Source organism: Ovis canadensis, chromosome 10 (genome assembly GCF_042477335.2).
Source record: "Ovis canadensis isolate MfBH-ARS-UI-01 breed Bighorn chromosome 10, ARS-UI_OviCan_v2, whole genome shotgun sequence".
In the NCBI taxonomy this organism is placed as follows: Eukaryota; Metazoa; Chordata; class Mammalia; order Artiodactyla; family Bovidae; genus Ovis; species Ovis canadensis.
This window is the reverse complement of record NC_091254.1, coordinates 62087876-62107612: the sequence shown is the minus strand read 5'-3', so window position 1 is coordinate 62107612 and position 19737 is coordinate 62087876. Positions and strand designations below refer to the sequence as shown.

The 19737-nt window shown below is 37.4% G+C and overlaps 2 protein-coding genes across 9 annotated transcripts in view; one reads left to right on the top strand and one right to left on the bottom strand.

The window, feature by feature from the left end:
• Positions 1 to 1061, bottom strand: part of PIBF1 (progesterone immunomodulatory binding factor 1) — a 230826-nt gene extending 229765 nt beyond the window's left edge. For 3 of the 4 annotated variants that reach the window (XR_011259599.1, XM_069602323.1, XM_069602324.1), the window contains exon 1: positions 307 to 1061. The gene's annotated coding sequence lies outside the window, so the exon portion shown is untranslated. The remainder of the gene's footprint in view (positions 1 to 306) is intronic. The other variant, XM_069602325.1, reaches the window with a different exon arrangement.
• Positions 649 to 19737, top strand: part of DIS3 (DIS3 homolog, exosome endoribonuclease and 3'-5' exoribonuclease) — a 27375-nt gene continuing 8286 nt past the window's right edge. Inside the window, exons 1-16 of one of the 5 annotated variants that reach the window (XM_069602318.1) lie at positions 714 to 1057; positions 1328 to 1394; positions 1647 to 1804; positions 4013 to 4206; positions 4619 to 4692; positions 8562 to 8729; positions 9481 to 9645; positions 10822 to 10935; positions 11058 to 11195; positions 11755 to 11901; positions 12281 to 12397; positions 12658 to 12759; positions 14299 to 14363; positions 14452 to 14536; positions 15984 to 16111; positions 18573 to 18659. In XM_069602318.1, coding sequence (XP_069458419.1) covers positions 1752 to 1804; positions 4013 to 4206; positions 4619 to 4692; positions 8562 to 8729; positions 9481 to 9645; positions 10822 to 10935; positions 11058 to 11195; positions 11755 to 11901; positions 12281 to 12397; positions 12658 to 12759; positions 14299 to 14363; positions 14452 to 14536; positions 15984 to 16111; positions 18573 to 18659 — 1637 coding nt within the window. In that variant the 5' untranslated portion in view covers positions 714 to 1057; positions 1328 to 1394; positions 1647 to 1751. Of the gene's footprint in view, positions 1062 to 1327; positions 1395 to 1646; positions 2024 to 4012; positions 4207 to 4618; positions 4693 to 8561; positions 8730 to 9480; positions 9646 to 10821; positions 10936 to 11057; positions 11196 to 11754; positions 11902 to 12280; positions 12398 to 12657; positions 12760 to 14298; positions 14364 to 14451; positions 14537 to 15983; positions 16112 to 18572; positions 18660 to 19737 lie in introns of all 5 variants that reach the window. The other 4 variants (XM_069602317.1, XM_069602320.1, XM_069602322.1 and 1 more) reach the window with 4 other exon arrangements.

The following is a 19737-nucleotide window of genomic DNA, read 5'->3' as shown; positions in this document are numbered from 1 at the left end:
CAATATAATAAATTACTTATGGTACTGAAGATACTAGTTTTTGTTTGTTTTTTTTTTTTTTTAACTGAAGGATTAGGAAAAATGTGTATAGGAGAATCCTGAGAACTCTGGATGGATTGGCTTCCCTCATTTTTAAAGGGACAGCGGTAGGTAAGGAAAGGCGAATCAAAGACAGGTAACATCACCGGGATTACAAAGGGTGAGGGACTGGCACTGCCCACACGTGTTGCGTGAAGGATAAAACCCGAATTTGGCAGCATCAAAGGATTCCTACACCAATGCGAAAACAGAGTAGCCTCGAGCTACCTGGAAAGCTTCAATTACTCCACGCTGAAGACTCGAGCAGTTGCCTCTTAGAGGAGCTGGAAGTGTCTCCAGAGGGCAGCTTGGGTTGCAGCCCCTCAACAAGGAATCACAGGTGGGAGACGGTTAGCACCGGTAACCAAGACAACCATTTCCGCGCCGGGAGGACAGAGGAAACAGATTCCTGGCTGATGCCCACGCTGCCGGAACTCAGCGCTCCCGGGTCCACCGGGCGCGGGAAGCAATGAATGCTGGGAGCTGGAGTCCAGAGCTGGCCTCGCCCATTTCATGGATGGAAAGGGCTCTGGGCTCCGCCCATCTGCCCGCTTTCGCCCAATCCTCACAGACCTTAGAAGGCCAGTCAACGGCAGTCTCGAAGTTTTTCCGCGAGAGGGGTACACTAATATCCCGGAGGAGGAAGGAGCGAACTTCTGGTTAAAGTGCGGTTGTGCAACAGGGCTCCGAGCGTGACACTTTCCGCCGGAAGAGCACTAAAGCGGGTCGGGATTCCGAGCAGGGAGGCGAGATGCTCAAGTCCAAGACTTTCTTGAAAAAGACGCGCGCGGGTGGCGTGATGAAGATAGTGCGCGAGCACTACCTGCGGGATGACATAGGCTGCGGTGCGTCGGGGTGCGCGGCGTGCGGCGGAGCGCACGAGGGACCTGTCCTCGAGCTGCAACCCCTGGACCGGGCCAGCAGCCTCTGCCCGCAGCCACACTACTTGCTGCCGGACACCAACGTGCTGCTCCACCAGGTGCGCCGGTAGGCGGGCGGAGCCGCGGCACCGCTGTCCCACCAGGAGAAAGGGAGGCGGGGACACTGAGACCCTAGGAGGAGCGTCTTGGGCAGTATTACGTACTCAGGGAGAGCCAACCCCACCGGGACCCATGCCTCCTGCCCCCAGGCCGAGGTTCTTTTTCCTTGTACTTTTTTTTTTTTTTAACCTTTACTTTTTTGAGTTCTTGGAGTTATAAGAATTTTAGATCCGTCAACTTTCTAACTCCTGCTGTCTCTTCTGCCTTAGATTTTAATGTCTGGAGGCCGGGGACCTGGGCTTCTGTGGCCTCCTGCCTGCGACCCTCAGGCAGCTTGTAAGTCCCTACGAGCGAAAACCATGTGGGCCAACGTATCTCTTTATTAATGATTAATTCGTCAAAGTTTTGTAACTAGTTTGTTCACACGTGTTCTTCTTTAATCGACCTGCAGGGTTTTCTGCTGCAAAATAGCTCCTTAGTTTAACGTACAGGTAGTTTAAAAAAAAAACCGGCAGAGGTTTAGGTTCAACAGAAGCAATTTATGAATGAACACGGGAAAAAATAACTATTTATTTATTTGCTTAAAAGATTGATGTCCTTGAGGACCCTGCCATCAGGAATGTCATCGTGCTACAAACAGTTCTCCAAGAAGTGAGAAATAGGAGTGCTCCGGTATACAAACGAATCCGAGATATGACTAATAACCAAGAGAAGCATTTCTACACATTTACTAACGAACACCATAGGTAGGGGGGAAAATTACCTCAGTTATCAAGAAACTAGAGTTAGCTAAATTGGGGGGTGAAAGTTCCTGGCTGTCACCTGTGACATTGTTGGAAGATACACTTAAGTTTCATACTTCTGGGAGTAATGTTTGATTCTTACAGTTTACAGACCTTGCTAAGGTCACATAGGCATCAATTGGGTCAAAGCCAGAACCGAAGTCTCCTGATTCCTAGAATGTGGTAGGTCCTTTAATTTCCAAAATGTGTTCATTTTGAATTGGTTTTAGCATGAGTTGAGCAGTAGGATTTTGGAAGATGAGATTTGCCTAGGTTTTTGATATACCATATTATATGAATAACCAACATAAGTTAATTAAATATAGGAGTTTATGAAAGAGAGCTTTAAAAATATAAAGCAGGTATATTCTTAATGGGCTCTTAAAAGTTACACTAATACCTTATAACTGATCACATTGAAGACAGTAAGGTTAAGAAATAAAATTCGTTTCAGATTTAAGATGTTTGTTTCAACTTAATGTGTGATCTTAGAAAATATGTTATTGTCTATTTATTACATTGGGCTTCGTGGGTGGTTCAGTGGTCAAGAATCCGCCTGCCAATGCAGGAGATGTGAGTTCCATCCGTGGGTTGGGAAGATCCCTTGGAGGAGGAAATGACAACCTGCTCCAGTATTTTGCCTGAAAAATCCCATGGACAGAGGAACCTGGCAGGCCAGTCCATGAGGTTGCAAAGAGTCAGACACGACTGATGGACTGAACATGCATTTCTTGTATTACATAAATAATTGATAACAAATCCAGTTTACTTTTATTAATCAGGATTTGTCAATGTTGCCATTATTGACATATTGGACTTGGTAATTTTTTGTTATGGAAAGGCTGTGTGAGGCACTGGAGGGTGATTAGCAGCATTCCTGGCCTGTACTCACTAGATGCCAGTAGCAAACACCCCCCCACCCCACCCCCCACCAATCCCCTGAGCTGTAACAACCCAGAATGTCTTCAGATGTTGTGAAATGTCCTGTAGGGGGGCAATATCACCCCAGATATTGAGAACTGTTGGGTTAGACAGTGGATTGGATAATGAAATCCCATGGGCATATACAACTTTAAAAATGTTTAATATCTCAAATTTCTCTTCCTTATTCTTATATCCCACACTTAAATATTATTTATGTAAAGAATATCAGTTAAGCACTTCAAGACTTCTTGTTTCTATCTCCTCCTTAAAATCCAAAAACAGGAACTGTTTTTCAGCACTCAGAGACCTAGTTTCTGTAGAGCATGACCATCAGATTTTTAATCCAAAGTTAACACTTTTGTTGGCTTAAGTGCAGTCAATAGAGCTTAGCAGTACTGGGGTTGACAGGAAGAATTAGGACACTCAGGCATGCTAAAACCAATTCAGAAATTTATGACCATGTCTTTGATAATTCTGAAAGCATAAGCAGGTATGTTTATATTAAAGCAGGTTTGTTTATATTTATTATAAAACTCTAAAATTGAATCCTTAACCTTTAAGAAGTAGGTAGAAGTTATTGTGCTGAATTTTGTAATTGTTCTTAAATTTGGCTTTGAAGAACAGATTTAAAGAAGTAAGTATACTGACATTTGATAGCACAGAGTTGGTGGACTTAGAAGGAATATGCAGTCATATCTGGGTCTTGTCTTTCATTCTCTTGCTGGCCCTTGTCATGTATTATGAGTGTATCATGCATAATTTACAGGCATCATGTATTTAATAACTACATTAATCATATGATCACAAGTCATCTAATCGTACAATTGGTAGCTTTTAGGAATTTCTGTTAATCTACAGTTTGAATGAAATCTCATTATCAGACCTGTAAAATATTAGTATAGTTTTTTTTTTTTTTCAACAAACTGATTTTTTTAAATGTCCCAACCTATAGTATAAATTTCTGTGTTTTTCTTTTGGTGAGGTGAATTTGTTTTAGCCTTTTTATTATTCCATTAGTAATATGATTTTTTTCTTTCTAAGCAAATTGTTGTCTTAAAAACATCACTATTTTATCTTATTTATTTCCTCTGTGAGGTATAAATGTGAATACATTGAGGGGAAAAGATGTACTATTGACTCTAAGTTCAGTGATCATTAAGCATTTATGTCCAAAGACTTTTTATGTGTGCTTGATTCTGTTGATTTCCATTTCTTATCTTTCTCTTTTCCCCTTTTCATTGCACTTAGAGAAACTTATGTAGAACAGTTACAGGGAGAAAATTCTAATGACAGGAATGATAGAGCCATCCGAGTAGCTGCAAAATGGTACAATGAACATTTGAAGGATATGTCAGCAGAGAATCAGCTGCAAGTTATCTTCATAACCAATGACAGGAAAAACAAAGAGAAAGCCATAGAAGAAGGGATACCAGCGTTCACTTGTAAGTCTCCATGTATCCAGACTGTTAGTTCATGTTTGCAGATGCATGCAAAAATTATCAGGCCCATGGTCAGATGTTCATTTGACTATTTGGTATTTTCATGGTCATATATAGCTTAATGTGATATTTTTGTATTTTTTTTAATTTTTCAACATTGCTAAGCTAAGCGAGTTGTGCCAGCAGTGGCTGTTAATTTCCCTGTCAACATTTGGAATGGGCTTAGCAATAAAAGTTCATAGACACACTCGATCCACTGCCTCTCAGGCTTGACTACCTCAGCAGAGAGGGTCCCTCCCCCCCCCAAAAAATTGACATGTGTACTGTCACAAATAAGATAACCCATGTTCTTCTGAATCTAAGGGGGATAAAAAACACATTTAAACTTATCAAGAACAAAAAACTTATTTTTCAGGTGAAGAATATATAAAAAGCCTAACTGCTAACCCTGAACTCATAGATCGTCTTGCTTGTTTGTCTGAAGAAGGGGTATGTTTGAGTTTGCTTTATTTTGTTTTTGAGAAGTGAAAGATTAACATAGCCACTTTGGGATGTTAAGCTTATAATTACCAGATTTAGAAATTGGAATATCAGTGGGCAAGCTGGAATTGAAATAGGAATTCGGTGATAAACAACACGAATGGCTGCAATAGGCTTTTGATCAAAATGCCGTCCCTAAAGTCTTGACTTCTACAATACCACTGTTCACTGATCCTCAGCAACCCAAGTAGGGCCTGGCACAAGGTGGCACTGTTTGTGTGATTAATCAGTGAAGGAACTCATGGCTGGCTTGTGATAAGGAGTAGGTATTTGACAAACAGGTGGTGGGCACTGGAGAGAGGGTATCCAGCTGTAGTGTTAATTCCATAGGAGGAGGGAGGGCTCATGAGAAGTAGGACAGGAAGGGAAGGGGCCAGATAGTGAGGACTCAGGAATTTATTTTGTTAGTAGTTTTTTTTAAAACTATCATATAAAGGTCTCTCTAGAGTCCCTTGGACTGCAAGGAGATCCAACCAGTCCATTCTGAAGGAGATCAACCCTGGGATTTCTTTGGAAGGAATGTTGCTAAAGCTGAAACTCCAATACTTTGGCCACCTCATGCGAAGAGTTGACTCATTGGAAAAGACTGATGCTGGGAGGGATTGGGGGCAGGAGAAGAAGGGGACAACTGAGGATGAGATGGCTGGATGGCATCACTGACTCAATGGTCGCGAGTCTGAGTGAACTCCGGGAGTTGGTGATGAACCGGGAGGCCTGGCGTGCTGCGATTCATGGGGTCGCAAAGAGTCGGACACGACTGAGCGACTCAACTGAACTGAAAGGGCTGTTACTAAGAGAAGTTAGCACATAGGATTCTGGGCTCCCTACTTTATACTCTTAGGCTGAACACATTAAAGTTTGATAAGAGTGTGGCTAGGAGGAATGGAGAACAATCAGAAATGTTACTTATTTGGAAAACCACTCTAATCTTGATTTATAAGATGATACATTGTATCTCAGCAAGATTAGAGGCAGAGGCAGGAGTAGGGGGTCACTGCAGTAGTGGATATGAGAGGGAATCCTTAACCTTGTTTCCTTGAATGTGAAGTGTGTTTGGCAATAACCGTGTCATAGCATTGTTAGGGTTGGATGGTGATAATGTTCAGTTGCTAAGTCGTGTCCAACTCTTTGTAACTCCATGGACTACAGCACTTTAGGCTCCTCTGTCCTTCACTATCTCCCAGAGTTTGCTCAGGTAATAGTAGTGTTAATAAAATTCTTATCTCAGTGCCTGGCACATAATTATGGTAAATGTAAATGGTAGATACTGTTAGGTTTTATATAATAGTATATTATATGTGCATCCAATCTTTACAGCGTTTTTTTCTCTTCCTGTTTTCAACCAGCTACTTCACAAAACTAAATAGAAGTGAAAAAATAAAAGCTGGACTTTATTTTTAGAATACAGGTAATAGGATTATCCTATCTAATATATATGCACTAGTTGCATGCAGCTGTTTAAATTTAATTCAGTTTACAATTCAGTTTCCCAGTTGTGTTGTTCACCTTTCAAGTGTCCAAGAGCCCCTTGTGCCTAGTGACTACCATATTAGAGATCACAAGAACACTTCCTTTATCACAGAGTTGATTTGGGTAGCACTAAATGAGGTGGATAGGTCTAAATGAAGAAACAGGAAGTAATCCAACATTGATAATTCACGGTATTTGACTATGTACTATGACAGAGTAGAGTAAATGTAGGATATAGTGAAACTGCAGTCAGTTCTATTATAGTACGTGTGTGTGTTCCCCAAAGTCACTGTGCCACGTAAAATTTTATATAATGAAAACTACAGAGCTTGGGCTTCCTTGGTGGCTCAGATGGTAAAGTGTCTGCCTATAAGCAGGAGATCCAGGTTCGATACCTGGGTCAGGAAGAGCCCCTGGAGAAGGAAATAGCAGCCCACTCCAGTACTCTTGCCTGGAAAATCCCATGGACCGAGGAGCCTGGTAGGCTGCAGTCCATGGGGGTCGCAAAGAATCGGACACGACTGAGGAACTTCATTTTCACTTTCACTTTCACAGAGCTTAAGGGAAAATGTGATTAGGGACACATGCAGAAACTTCCTGACGCAGTGGAAAGAGGGTTATCTCAATTTGAACAGAAAGTTGTTAAACCAGATGAAGATGGTGTGGCTAATAAAACATGGTAATCTTAAGTAACCATTAGGTGTTTGAGACGTGTGTGTGTGTGCGCGTGTGTGTGTGTTTTGTGGATTCAGCTTGGTTCAGCTGGATGCAGTTCTCTGCTCTCACCTGGTAGTTTTCTAATTTACCAGTTGCATTGGAACACATTTGTGTTTTCAGAACAAGCATGATAGGAGAGCTAACCGTACTTAGCCAAGGCATCTAACCCAGATTTGAAATGTCAAGGCTTCTTGATAAAATTGTATCTAAGTTGAGATGGGAAGGATGTTAAAGCAAATTCCTTTGAGACAGAGACATTTTAGCTGTGTTGTATGTTAAAGGAGTTAATGACTAGGGGAAGAGCATTTCACGTGGAAGGAATAGCAAGTTAAAAGGCTCTGAGGTTAGAATAAGTTGACATTGAGAAATCCCTAAAAGTGTGGATGGGATGTGAGCAAGGGAGAAAAATGTTAGGAATGAAGTCAGAAATATAGGCAGGGACCAGATCATGTAAGGATGTAGTAAGTCATGGAAAAAATCTGGATTTTAGTCCATGAGTACTGGACAGCTATTGAGCAGAATAATATACCTATTTCCCTGTTCTAAGGAGAATAGGTTAGAAGCAGGGGCCTCCACTTAGATGGATATTTTAGTATCCCTGGGAGACAAGACAGAAAATTGGATCATGGTAGCAGAAGTTAAGGTAGTGAGAAGTCAGATGTTGTGTGTATTTCATTGATATAAATATTTTGTTGATTTTAGGATTTGGTGATAGATGGGACTGTGAGGGTACAATTAGTTTTAATAGGCCATATCATTAGTCTGTTTAATAGGTCATGTTCATGGTAGGTTTAATAAGTCCATATTTATTTTTAATAGTTCATGTTTATATGATGGTGAGGATGTTATAGTACAGGGGTGAATTTGATTCCAGAAAGAGAATAACAAAGTTCTTGAGTAGAGGTGAGGAAGTGGTGGATAGATGCTCATAGGTGAGCAGATTCAGCATGGAGCGAGTCTCTATTGATTGCTTCCGATTCTCATTGTGGAGGTGGAGGTCCCTTATCTGAGAATGAGGAAGGAAGACAAGGAACTTGGAGAGTTAAGCAGAAGAGAAAGTATAAAATGATCTCCTTAGAAGATGGGAAATTTAGGAAGTGTAGACGTCTAAAGGAGCCAAGCAGTTAGGTTATCGGATGTTGGAGGTCTCAGAGGATTCTGGAAGGTATTGCGGTGGATCTACAGTAGGTCCCAGGCTACCTCTGTCTAACTGCCTTAGCTGTTTAAAATAATCTAAGTAAAAATAGCTTTTCTTGTGCTTTCCGGAACCACAGTCTTCTCATACATTTGAGGTTTCCTATTACCCTTTATATACTTCTGCCCGCTCACTTGATCACATAGCTACACACCTTCATTCGAGAAGGCCTGGACGGGGTTGGAGGGGTACATAGAGTTTTTTCTTCGGTGGCTGATACCAAAATGTAATGAAATGGAAATGTTTGTGTATGTTGCCGTAAGAATAAAAAGCATTTTTTTTCTTACTGTGCTATGTTCTTTTAAATTCATAAGAGTTGTATATACTGTAACGTGGGTGGTTGTTTTAAATAATACCTGATAGTGATAATAGTTGTATGTGGAGCATACCGAAGACTCACATACTAACTATATCTCTTGGTTTGCTTATTTCACAGAATGAAATAGAAAGTGGAAAAACAATATTTTCAGAGCATCTTCCGTTAAGTAAGCTACAACAGGGCATCAAATCTGGCACATACCTTCAAGGGACATTTCGAGCCAGCAGGGAAAATTACTTAGAAGCTACAGTATGGGTCCATGGTGATGACGAAGACAATAAAGAGGCAAGTGTGTACATGAGTGCGTTTCACACTAAAATATTTTCTGTTCATTTTTTTCTTTCATAAGTGTTTCAGATTTTTGTACAAGAATTTAAATTTGCTTTACCCTCCTAGTTTGTGAGCTTGAAGTAAGTTATGTGAGAAGTCACAGATGATAGAATTAATCATTTTTTCAGGAAACTGCTTATTGAGGTAAAGAACTTTCTATTAACCCCTTTTAAGAGAATACAAATATAATCAATCAAAAACAAACCCTGCTATGGTACCTCTATTTTCTGCATTAGGATCTATTATGGGAAATACCATTTACCTAATGTATAATTGCTCCAGAGGGCTTCCCACACTTTAAAGCAAACAGCAGTCATTTTGGGGTGCTGACTATTTGCCAAGTACTTGTCTTAGTGCTTTGAATGCTGCATTTCATTTAATTTTCAACTCTGCCTATAAAAGTAGGCACTCTTTTGTTTTACCAATCAGGACCCTGAGATTTAGAGAGATTAAAAATTCTGGTATTAATGTAAGAGTTATGTGGAACACATGAACACAAGTCATATTTTCTGACATTGTTTTTTCTATTTGATACTGAGAAATTTAGAGGGCAGAGCAAAGGGACACTATGACGGAAGAAAAAATATAAAGGAAGGGAAATAGACATAGAGACATCAGAATATATCTCAACTTCTTTAGGGCAACCTTCCCATTATTATACAGCCTTTGAAAATATCTGGGCATGTGTTCTTTGCTATTCACACAGATAATCTTACAAGGACTTAAAAATTTAAACCGAGCTATTCATGAAGATATTGTGGCTGTGGAGCTTCTTCCCAAGCATCAGTGGGTAGCACCATCTTCTGTGGTTTTACAAGATGAAGGTCAAAATGAAGATGATATAGAGAAGGAAGAGGAGAGAGAACGCATTGTATGAAACCAAACAGGTTTTATTTTTTGTCTGTGTAGCTTTGATTAATTTGTTAATGTATTAGCTTCGGAGAAAATTCAATGAAACAATTTTGGAGAAAGTTAAATGAAATAGGTTTCATTGCTTTCAGATTTATGGAATAAAATTATAGTTCTGTAGGTTTAATGTATGTCATATACATAGTTGATTTCTTTGCCTCCAAGTTAGTCTTTTAAATTAATGTCTTACTTTGCTCAAATAAACAGGTTGAAATACAAAATACAAAAAGACTTAACTTGAGTATGAAACTTGAACTCTGACATTCAGTTATATGATCTAGCTGAATTGTTTAAGTAAATAAAATTTTCTTTTTTTTTCTTTTACAGATTTAAAATTTTCCAAAATGCTTTTATGCAATGTTTAAAATCCCCTCAGCATAATAGATGTACTTCTAGGCCCTTAAAAATAGGTCTGTTTAATAATTCCTTCTCTGTTACCATATTTATTATGATGAGAATCCTTTCTGTTGTTTTTTATGACCTAAAGTCTACCTGATAGGTATTTTTCCATTTTAGAATTACAAGAATGATACAAGTAGTTGGAATTCACAGACCATTAGTAGTTCTTCTCTCTGTATGAATTATAATCACTACTTTGGAGTCTTACTATAACATTATCTTTACAAGGTCCAGGCCATAGGAGAGTATTAGAGGTGAAATAGCATAGGGTTCTTTTGCTATTTTTAGTAAGAACTATTACTTATTTGGGTTTATATTTTGAATAAGACAAGCATTTAAAGATACATCTCTTTTTTTAAAATAAATTAATAAGTACCACTCTGCTCATTACTGGAAACTACTGAAATCCTATTAATTACCAGACCTGTGCATGAGCGTGTGTGTCTGTATATGTCAGTAAAGCCTCACATTAAAACTGAAGAGTTGGGTTCTCACATATTTATTCAGTTTTCTCTTTTTGGGTTTTTTTTTTGGTAGTGCTTTATTATAGAACTATTTTTGTGGTTTTGTTTGGCATGCTCTTGCTGGAATCTTGAAGCATCAAAATTCCATAGTTTTATGTCATAATTTACTGCTTGAAAAAGTATTAGTATCTGTATTCTAATTTTGAAGGGAAATTGTCTCATTACCCTTACAGGACAGATAACTGAAGGTTTTTACTTTTATTTTTACATCTCAGCTTAAGACTGCTGTAAATGAAAAAATGTTAAAGCCTACAGGTAGAGTTGTTGGGATAATAAAAAGGAATTGGAGACCATATTGTGGCATGCTTTCCAAGTCTGATATTAAGGAGGTGAGTAAAGAGCATGTTGCTATGTAATGGAAAATGATGTACATTGAACAAAATTTAGAGCCCTCACCTTGCTCCCATCCCCAGCCTTTTGTGTGTAAATGCTTTTTCCTAATGTTCTCTAGTCAAGAAGACATCTCTTTACTCCTGCTGATAAGAGAATCCCTAGAATTCGGATAGAAACCAGACAGGCCTCTACATTAGAAGGACGGAGAATTATTGTTGCTGTTGATGGTTGGCCGAGAAATTCCAGATATCCAAATGTAAGCTTGAAATAATAATTTTATGTTAGACTATTTAAAACTTTAGGAATAAAGTTGCTTCTTTTACTAAAAATAGAATCTGTCTTTATATAAAAGGCATGCTGAAATTTAGGAGTATTAAGTAGTACATCCAATCTGAAAATTAATCCTAGGAAATTCCAATGTAAATCACTTGGTTAATTTTACTCAGACTTCCTAACAAGTAATTTTTGGTGACAGTGACTACAAAATTAGTGTTTGAGACCTAAGTAGATTCTAGTAAACAAATTTTGAAGCTGGGATATTTGAAGCAACTTTTAAACTTGAGAGATAATAGGAACTAAACAGAGACCTTGTTTTATGAGAACTGAACTCTCAGAAAGTCTCCACCATAAATCACTTGAGAAGTCTTGTCATTTTTAGCTTTAATTTACCTAATAATCATTTTTAAGAATTGTGGAGAAAATTTAGAAATACTAAAGTGGTAATGGAAAACGTTCAACCATTAAGTGTGATAATAGAATATAAGTTAATAAACAGCTGTAAAATACACCGGTCTTATAATACTCTTTGGTTTTAGGGACACTTTGTGAAAAATTTAGGTGAAGTTGGAGACAAAGAGACTGAAACAGAAGTTTTGTTACTTGAGCATGATGTTCCCCATCAGGCTTTCTCACAGGCTGTTCTTAGCTTTCTACCAAAGATGCCCTGGAGCATCACTGAGAAGGTATGTTGAAAAGAATTCCTAGCGAGTTTATGGATTACTGTATCTAAGCTACTAGTTTTATTTGGTTTCTGTATGTGTCTTTTAAAAACCATGTAGAAACCTTATCCCCCTCCTCCATTGCATTTAGTTTGCTACAGAATGCTTAGGTTATCACGAAAAGCATTTACTTTACTAAAAGACAGACTTTTCTAGGCGACAGACACTGGCTGATATCACATTTTCCAAAGGCAAGGGCTTCACAAATTATAAATCATGAAGTGTTGTTATCACTGAGAATATAAAGCTGCTTTTTATTATAATTATCATTGATTTGATAGAGCTGTGTTACATCTGTACCACCAAAATTGTTTTCTAGTTTTCAATAATATGGCATTTTTAGGACATGAAAAACCGAGAAGACCTGAGACATCTGTGCGTCTGTAGTGTGGACCCCCCAGGATGTACTGATATAGATGATGCTCTCCATTGTAGAGAACTTGAAAATGGAAATTTGGAGGTATTTGTAATTACGATGACATTCTATTCAAAAGTAGTTCTGGTCTTGAATTAATTTTCTTTTGACCCATTGTAGAATTTGTGAATTATTCATGTCAGGTAGAATCTTTTGTAGCTGCAGAGACTCATGGGCATGAAAAAGCTGAAATGGTAACTGTGACTGGTGTCTTCTTTTCCTTTTAGCTGAATTTCTTCTCGTTAGAATTCCTTTGGTACATTTACCCAGTTAAGCATGTTGACATCCTTGTTATCTTTTTTAAGGTTGGTGTTCATATTGCTGATGTTAGCCATTTTATTAGGCCAGGAAATGCTTTGGATCAAGAGTCAGCTAGAAGGGGAACAACTGTATATCTTTGTGAAAAGGTAAATGTGTTAAAGTGGAATTTTGATACATCTTTTCTGTCATCTGTTTTATTCTTAATTAAGTCATCTGAGGTGTTTCCTGAGGAAGGGAGAGCCTCAGTATTTAGCGAAATATGAGTAATCACTTTGTTAATTGTGTAGTTTGTCATAATCATGGGTACTTTTGGATTCTGAAACAGTGTGGAATAATATATGAATTAGCTAAAGGACATACATAGAATAAGGCGACCTTCAGTTCAGTTCAGTCATTCAGTTGTGTCCGACTCTTTGTGACCCCATGAATCGCAGCACGCCAGGCCTCCCTGTCCATCACCAACTCCCGGAGTTCACTCAGACTCACGTCCATCGAGTCAGTGATGCCATCCAGCCATCTCATCCTCTGTCGTCCCCTTCTTCTCCTGCCCCCAATCCCTCCCAGCATCAGAGTCTTTTCCAATGAGTCAACTCTTCGCATGAGGTGGCCAAAGTACTGGAGTTTCAGCTTTAGCATCATTCCTTCCAAAGAAATCCCAGGGCTGATCTCCTTCAGAATGGCAACCTTAAATCAGTGAAAATATTGCAGTGTTTTTTGTTACTTAGCCAAATAACAGGTAGATGCAGTTGATATGAGTTGCTGTGAAGTGTCAACTTGTCTAAGTAATTAATATATTTTCCATTTTTTTATATATAGTTAAGTCATGAGTCTGTTCTGTCACAATTACTATTTCTTCTTCATAAGTGTGCTCCCAGAAACTTACAGAGAATAATTGTGAGAGTAGAAGGGAAAGTCAGGCTTAATTAACTGTCAGAGTTCTTTTGTGTACCTTTTTTCCATAAGAATTCATTGTTTCTCTTTTTTAAGGATGTTGAAAACACCATGCAGTTTGTGTGAAGCATTGGAGGAGGGTCCCGTTGTAGAGTTCTTAGGGCTTGTGTCTGCTATCTAGTACAAACATTTTGTATAGAGCAGAGATTTCAAACTTTCAGGGCACAGCTAGGTGGGTAGTGTAGAGAACTTACCACTGACATGAAATCCAGTTTTCTTCCATTGCTTTTTTTTTTTAAGCCACTCAGTCATGTCTTTGCAACCCCACGGGCTATACAGTCCATGGAATTATCTAGGCCAGAATACTGGAGTGGGTAGCCTTTCCCTTCTCCAGGGGATCTTCCCAACTCAGGGATTGAATCCAGGTCTCCCATATTGCAGGCAGATTCTTTACCAGCTGAGCCACCAGGGAAGCCCAAGAATACTGGTGGGTAGCCTATCCCTTCTCCAGGGGATCTTCCCAGCCCAGGAATTGAACCAGGGTCTCCTGCATTGCAGGCGGATTCTTTACCAATTGAGCTATGAGGAGAGCCCGTTGCTTCCTTCTTGTAAAAATTGTGTGTAGCTACTTCTCTAGAAATAGACTTGTTTTTTTTAATTTCACATTGTCTCAATTCTATTTATAGAGGGCTTCCCCCACCCCGCTTAGAACATCAATGTTATTTGAGAATAGAACCTCAAATAAATGTATGGATATAGCTCAGTAAGCTGCTATCTTATTTTATATGTTTCAGAGGATTGACATGGTTCCAGAGTTGCTTAGCTCTAACTTATGTTCCCTGAGATCTAACGTTGACAGGTATTTATGCACGCTTCTTCATAAAAACATAGTATTCACTACTTTAACTGATTCCCATTAACAAATACTGTCTTACTTTTGTCCATAGGTTGGCATTTTCATGTATTTGGGAAATGACTCACAATGCTGAAATCTTAAAAACGAGGTTTACCAAAAGTGTCATTAATTCTAAGGTTGGTTTCATGTTTAATATTTCATGTTGCACATCCTTTTTACTTTTAACAATGTTCTAGATTGTTTTTTAAAAGTTAGGTGTATTATAAAGAAGTTTTCCCCCAGTATTGCCACTAAATCTTGTTGTTTTCAGTTATCTGCTTAATTTTTGATGTTATCTAGAAATGAGATTATGTGGCAGTTTTTCTGTCATCAGAAACTTAGAAAGCCTGTATGCTTAAGTGACCAAGTAGATTCTTTTAGCCCTAATGTAGGAACTCCAGTATTTGAAGTTATCCCAATTTATAACTGGTTAGTATTTTAAAAGATGGTGTGTAAACCATCTTCTTGCTCCTCACATTTTTCACTGAAATGATATAAGCCACAGTTGAATTCTAGTAGAACTAGTCTGAAATTGATGTTCAAAAAGAACGGAGCCAGATTACATTTCTCACTCCTTTTCTTCTTTTGTATCTTTCATCCAATTTCGTTATGTTCTCATTTTGCTCTGATTCTTCCTCTGATGTCTGCGAAACCCTCTTTTTCCAGTGATCTATTTTCTAAGGTTACCTTCTTTTTTCTCCCTTTAACATCTTTCTTTTCTGATTAGCTAGTGGTTGGAAATAAAGCTTAGTGTGAAACTGACAAGGAGTCATGTGTGAATGATTTAAATTTTCCTAGATTTATATTTTTAAATAAGGGGAGTTTATAATTCTCCCAAAGTTGGTTAGTGTAGCAAAATTTTATATGAAAAAAACTTAGTAAACATGTAACATAAAACATTTTTAGACAAGGAACTCTTAGCTCCTAGTAGATAAGTTGGTTCTCCCAAGAATCTATCCTGATCTGCATCACCTAACTCTTTTTCACTATTCCTGATTTTTACTCATAAAACTATTTTAAAAAAAAAAGGCTAAAAGGCATTTTTCCATGAGGAGGGAAATATAGGAGCAGAGCAGAAAGCTGTTTGTTTATTTAGATTGTACTGGAAATTAATCTTTTCTACTATGATTTTCTAATTCTTAGATTAAATACTTAATTTGGGGTATTTAGTAGATTTCCTATAAAACATGATGTCTCGATTCTTACGGTTTTATTATTTGCTGTATGTAAGGAAGTACTGGTCATCTGGAAATGATTTCACTTTATAGTCATTATCAAAGAATAATCTAACCTTCCTTTTATCTTATTTTAACTTTTTCTAAGTATTTATGCATTAAAAGAATAATGAAATTCTACCATTTAATTTTGTTTTAATGTAAGTTTGCTTATGTTGTGTAATGCATCAGATAAGAGTTAATGAACCAGAAATCATCAGTGTGGAATATAAATATTATAACCAGGAATCTCTTTTGTTATTGATTTTAGGTTTTCTGAAATCATGGATATTTTATAGTGGAAACATAAATTTTCAAAAGTAAACCAGATTTTTAAGCATTTGTATTAATATATGGTTTCTTTTTTTAGGCTTCCCTTACATATGCTGAAGCTCAGATGAGAATTGATTCAGCAGCCATGAACGATAATATTACTACTAGTCTCCGTGGACTAAATAAACTAGCTAAAATTTTGAAAAAAAGAAGAATTGAAAAAGGGTACATTTCAAAAATATTGATTTATTTTAATTCTCCTATCCTGCTGTTAATGATAACTTGTGAACTCTTTATGAAGTGTTTATCTTGGTCAATGATGAATTATTTAATAGACTGAGTAGGGACTCTTAAATAGATACATTCTATTTCTTCTAGCTACCTATTTAAATATTAGCGACTTGATTCTGGACTGATGTTTGTTCAGGAGTTCTGTTATGTTGAAGACCTTGATATGTCTGAATTAAAGATCTTGAAGAAATTTTTGGAAGGGAAGATCTTCTTGAGACTTTTCTATGGCTTGTTCCTGATTTTAACTAGAAATGAATTTCAAGACTAAACGTTTTTTCTCAGATGTTTCAATAAAGATAAATGAAATCCTTGCACTTAGAGTTGGAAGAGATTTTTAGAGCATGTTTAATCCAACATCTTCAGTTTTTAAATGATTAGGGGTTACATTGAAGCAGTCTTACCGAAGATCTGATCACTAGTGGCAGATTCACATCTTTTAGCTGTTATCTCATGGCATTTGCCTGACTGCAAAGGAGTTTTAAGGAATATCCACATACCCAAATCTGTTGAAGTAGTCAGAAGAAATTTGATTCTTGAAAAACAATCAACTGTCAGAGTAAAGCAAGTACTTGAGCCTTTCATATGTTGGTCTCTGGATGCCCATGCCCATCCACAGTGGAGTCACAAGTGGTTACTGAAAGTGGTTTTGTTGGATAGTGCAAACTCTAGATCTCTGCTGTTTTCATAAGATGTGCCTATTAAAGTGAAAATTAAAGGTTAAAAATTCAGTTCCTGAGTGACACTAGCGGTATTCCAAGTGCTTAGGAGCCACATGGTAGGCTGGTGGGTACCATATTGGATAGGGTGGATTGAGACCATTTCCTGCAGGACGTTCCATTGACAGTGGTGTTCTAGGTATTTATGCTGAGCCACCCCTACCTAACTCTACTCATATTTCAGTTTTCTGGGAATTTTCTTATGATCCAAAATACTAAACTTGAAACTGACTTGAAGAGAAATTGAAAGGATAATTTAGATGCAGTAAAACCCAGTGAAAACTTTATTGCTCAAATTTGTCATTAAGACGTAAATAAGATGACTATAATTAGATTTCTTTTGTAATGCAAAACAACACATTTTTCATCGTATTCATTTATTGAAGGTTTACAGTATGCCAGGTATCAGAAGGTTTCTTGTAAAAGCAAAGTGAATAAAACCAATTGAAACTATTTTGACAGTTTTAAAATAAGAGATGTTGATTTGTATCTATAATGTAGATTGTGATTAGGACAGAAAAGCTATTTATTTAATTTGAAACTCTCTGTACTTCTAGTTTTGAAAGTAGATACTCATCTACTGGTAAAACCTATCATTGAGTCTTCTCAGTCTTAGGGTGAATAGAGAAAGCAATCAGTTAAAAAAAAATGGTTATCTTTCACCTTCTTAAAGGATATGTTTTATCTTAAATTATATCTGTCATATGTCTATCTTAAAGGATAAGAGTTATGTTTTAAATGTTCTGTGAAGAAGTAATGATCAAAATATGATTAGTGTACCTTGCTCTTTAGGTCAAGCTGTATTAATTAACACGTTAATTGTAGTGTAGAACCTTGTATTGCTCAAGTTATTTGTCATGGAAAGAAAGGCATATTTGTCAGATTCCCTCTCTAGTATTCCTTCTATAGTTCTTGCAGTAAAGGTGAGTCAAGGAAAAAAGGACTTGGAATCCCACTTGCCCCAAACTCATCTTTTCCCCTTCTTTGTGATTGTCCGAAGTTACCCAGCCTCAATAAAATTCTTAGTTTCTGGTTGATTTGGAACTGACTGGATGCAGATAGGTTCATGATGTGTAGAACCACATTATGCTTGCCTTGTGGAAAGAAGAACTTGCCAAATCTTTAAATGAGCTGTGCATGTAAAGCACTTAGCCTAGTATGTTATCTGACACATAGTACTCAGATACTAATAGCCATCAGTATCTGTAACGTGAGTTGTGGTTTATCAGTCTCCTCATTGGCTGGTTGAGTGTATGTGGAAGATACTTTTGAACTGAGGATCTTTTGGTGCTACTCATTTGCCCAGGGAAGCTTCCCTTTTGCCTCTTTCCACCATCCCTCACCCTTCCTGTAGTAAATAAAATATAACTGATTGCGTTCTTTATGAAACTTATCAAACCCTCTCATTTTGGGTACAGAAGACATTCTTTATCCTGAGAAACACAGGGACTCATTTTGTTGTATTGCTGTTGTCCTGCCTTTTAAAATTGATTCTAGAACTATAAACTATTAGACCATCTGTGAAAATATAAAGGAACATAAAAGTTAGCAGGTGGTTATAAAGCTTTCAAAAGAGAAACTGTCACATACTTGCTTTAATCATTTCTGTTTTAAGAGTAACTTCCAGAGCTATATCTGTTACTGCTCACATAACTGATTCACCTCCTTATTTTATTTAGGGCTTTGACTCTTTCTTCTCCAGAAGTTCGATTCCACATGGACAGTGAAACTCATGATCCTATAGATCTGCAGACCAAGGAACTCAGGTATGCAATTTTTTTTGATGAGTAGTTGATAAGATTATTATTTTAATATAATATCTAGTGTATATATTAATAAAACATTTGTACCCCCAAATATGTATTTTAGTGGAGTCATGATTTCTGTAGAGAAAAATAAATATGATTTTACTTTCTAGTCTCATCTAAAACTCAAATACCTTATTTGTATTATAAAAGAAAACTTGCCAGCTTCATTTGTTTTAATGTGTGGTGTATTAGAACTTGACTAGTAATAGTTATTGTAAGTAAAAGAGGATTACCCTCATTAATTTCTTAAGTATTTAATAGAGAATAATAGGGAATATACTGTGATAGGACAGACCTAGGCCAAAACCCTGGAATGTGAAGTCACACTGCCTCAATTTGGATCCCATTTCTGCCAATGACTCCAGACAAATTATTTGACCTCTTTACACTTCGATTTATTTTTAAGTAAAATAGAATTGGTAGTGGTACGCACTCATAGGGTGTTGTGAAGAATAGTCAGAGGTTAAGCCTTGTTATTGTTTTATTGATTTGGGTTAAGGTTTAGGAGGCAAGGGCTTCTCTGGTGGCTCAAATGGTAAAGAATCTGCCTGCAATGCAGGAGACCTGGGTTCGATCCCTGAGGCAAGGCTGATTTTGATTAAGTCAGAGTTAGGCGTCTTTCCATACCTTTTATATAAGGTGATTCTGAAATTAAGCATGCATTTACACTTTTCTAGCAGATGACCAAGGATTAAAAACGGGATTATACTCAAGTTTGTTAGTTAGGACCAGTGTGTGCTTTACAGCTTTAGAGCTACAATTTAAAAATACCTTTGAGTGAACTATGCAAATAAGTCTAATGTTAGTAGGAACAGTACACCCACTACCAAGGGCTCTTTTGAGGAAAATCTTGAATCTTGTTTTACCAAAGTAGAACATCAACCATTTCTTCTTACCAAGAATAAAAATCACATTTCTAAGAGATTGTCCCCATAGTTTTAAAGACGTGTTTGGAGGTCTTCCTAATTTAAAAAAAAAAATTAACGTGCTTCAGGAGTCTTGTCAAGAAGTTATGTTGTTAAAGAAGGAAACATGA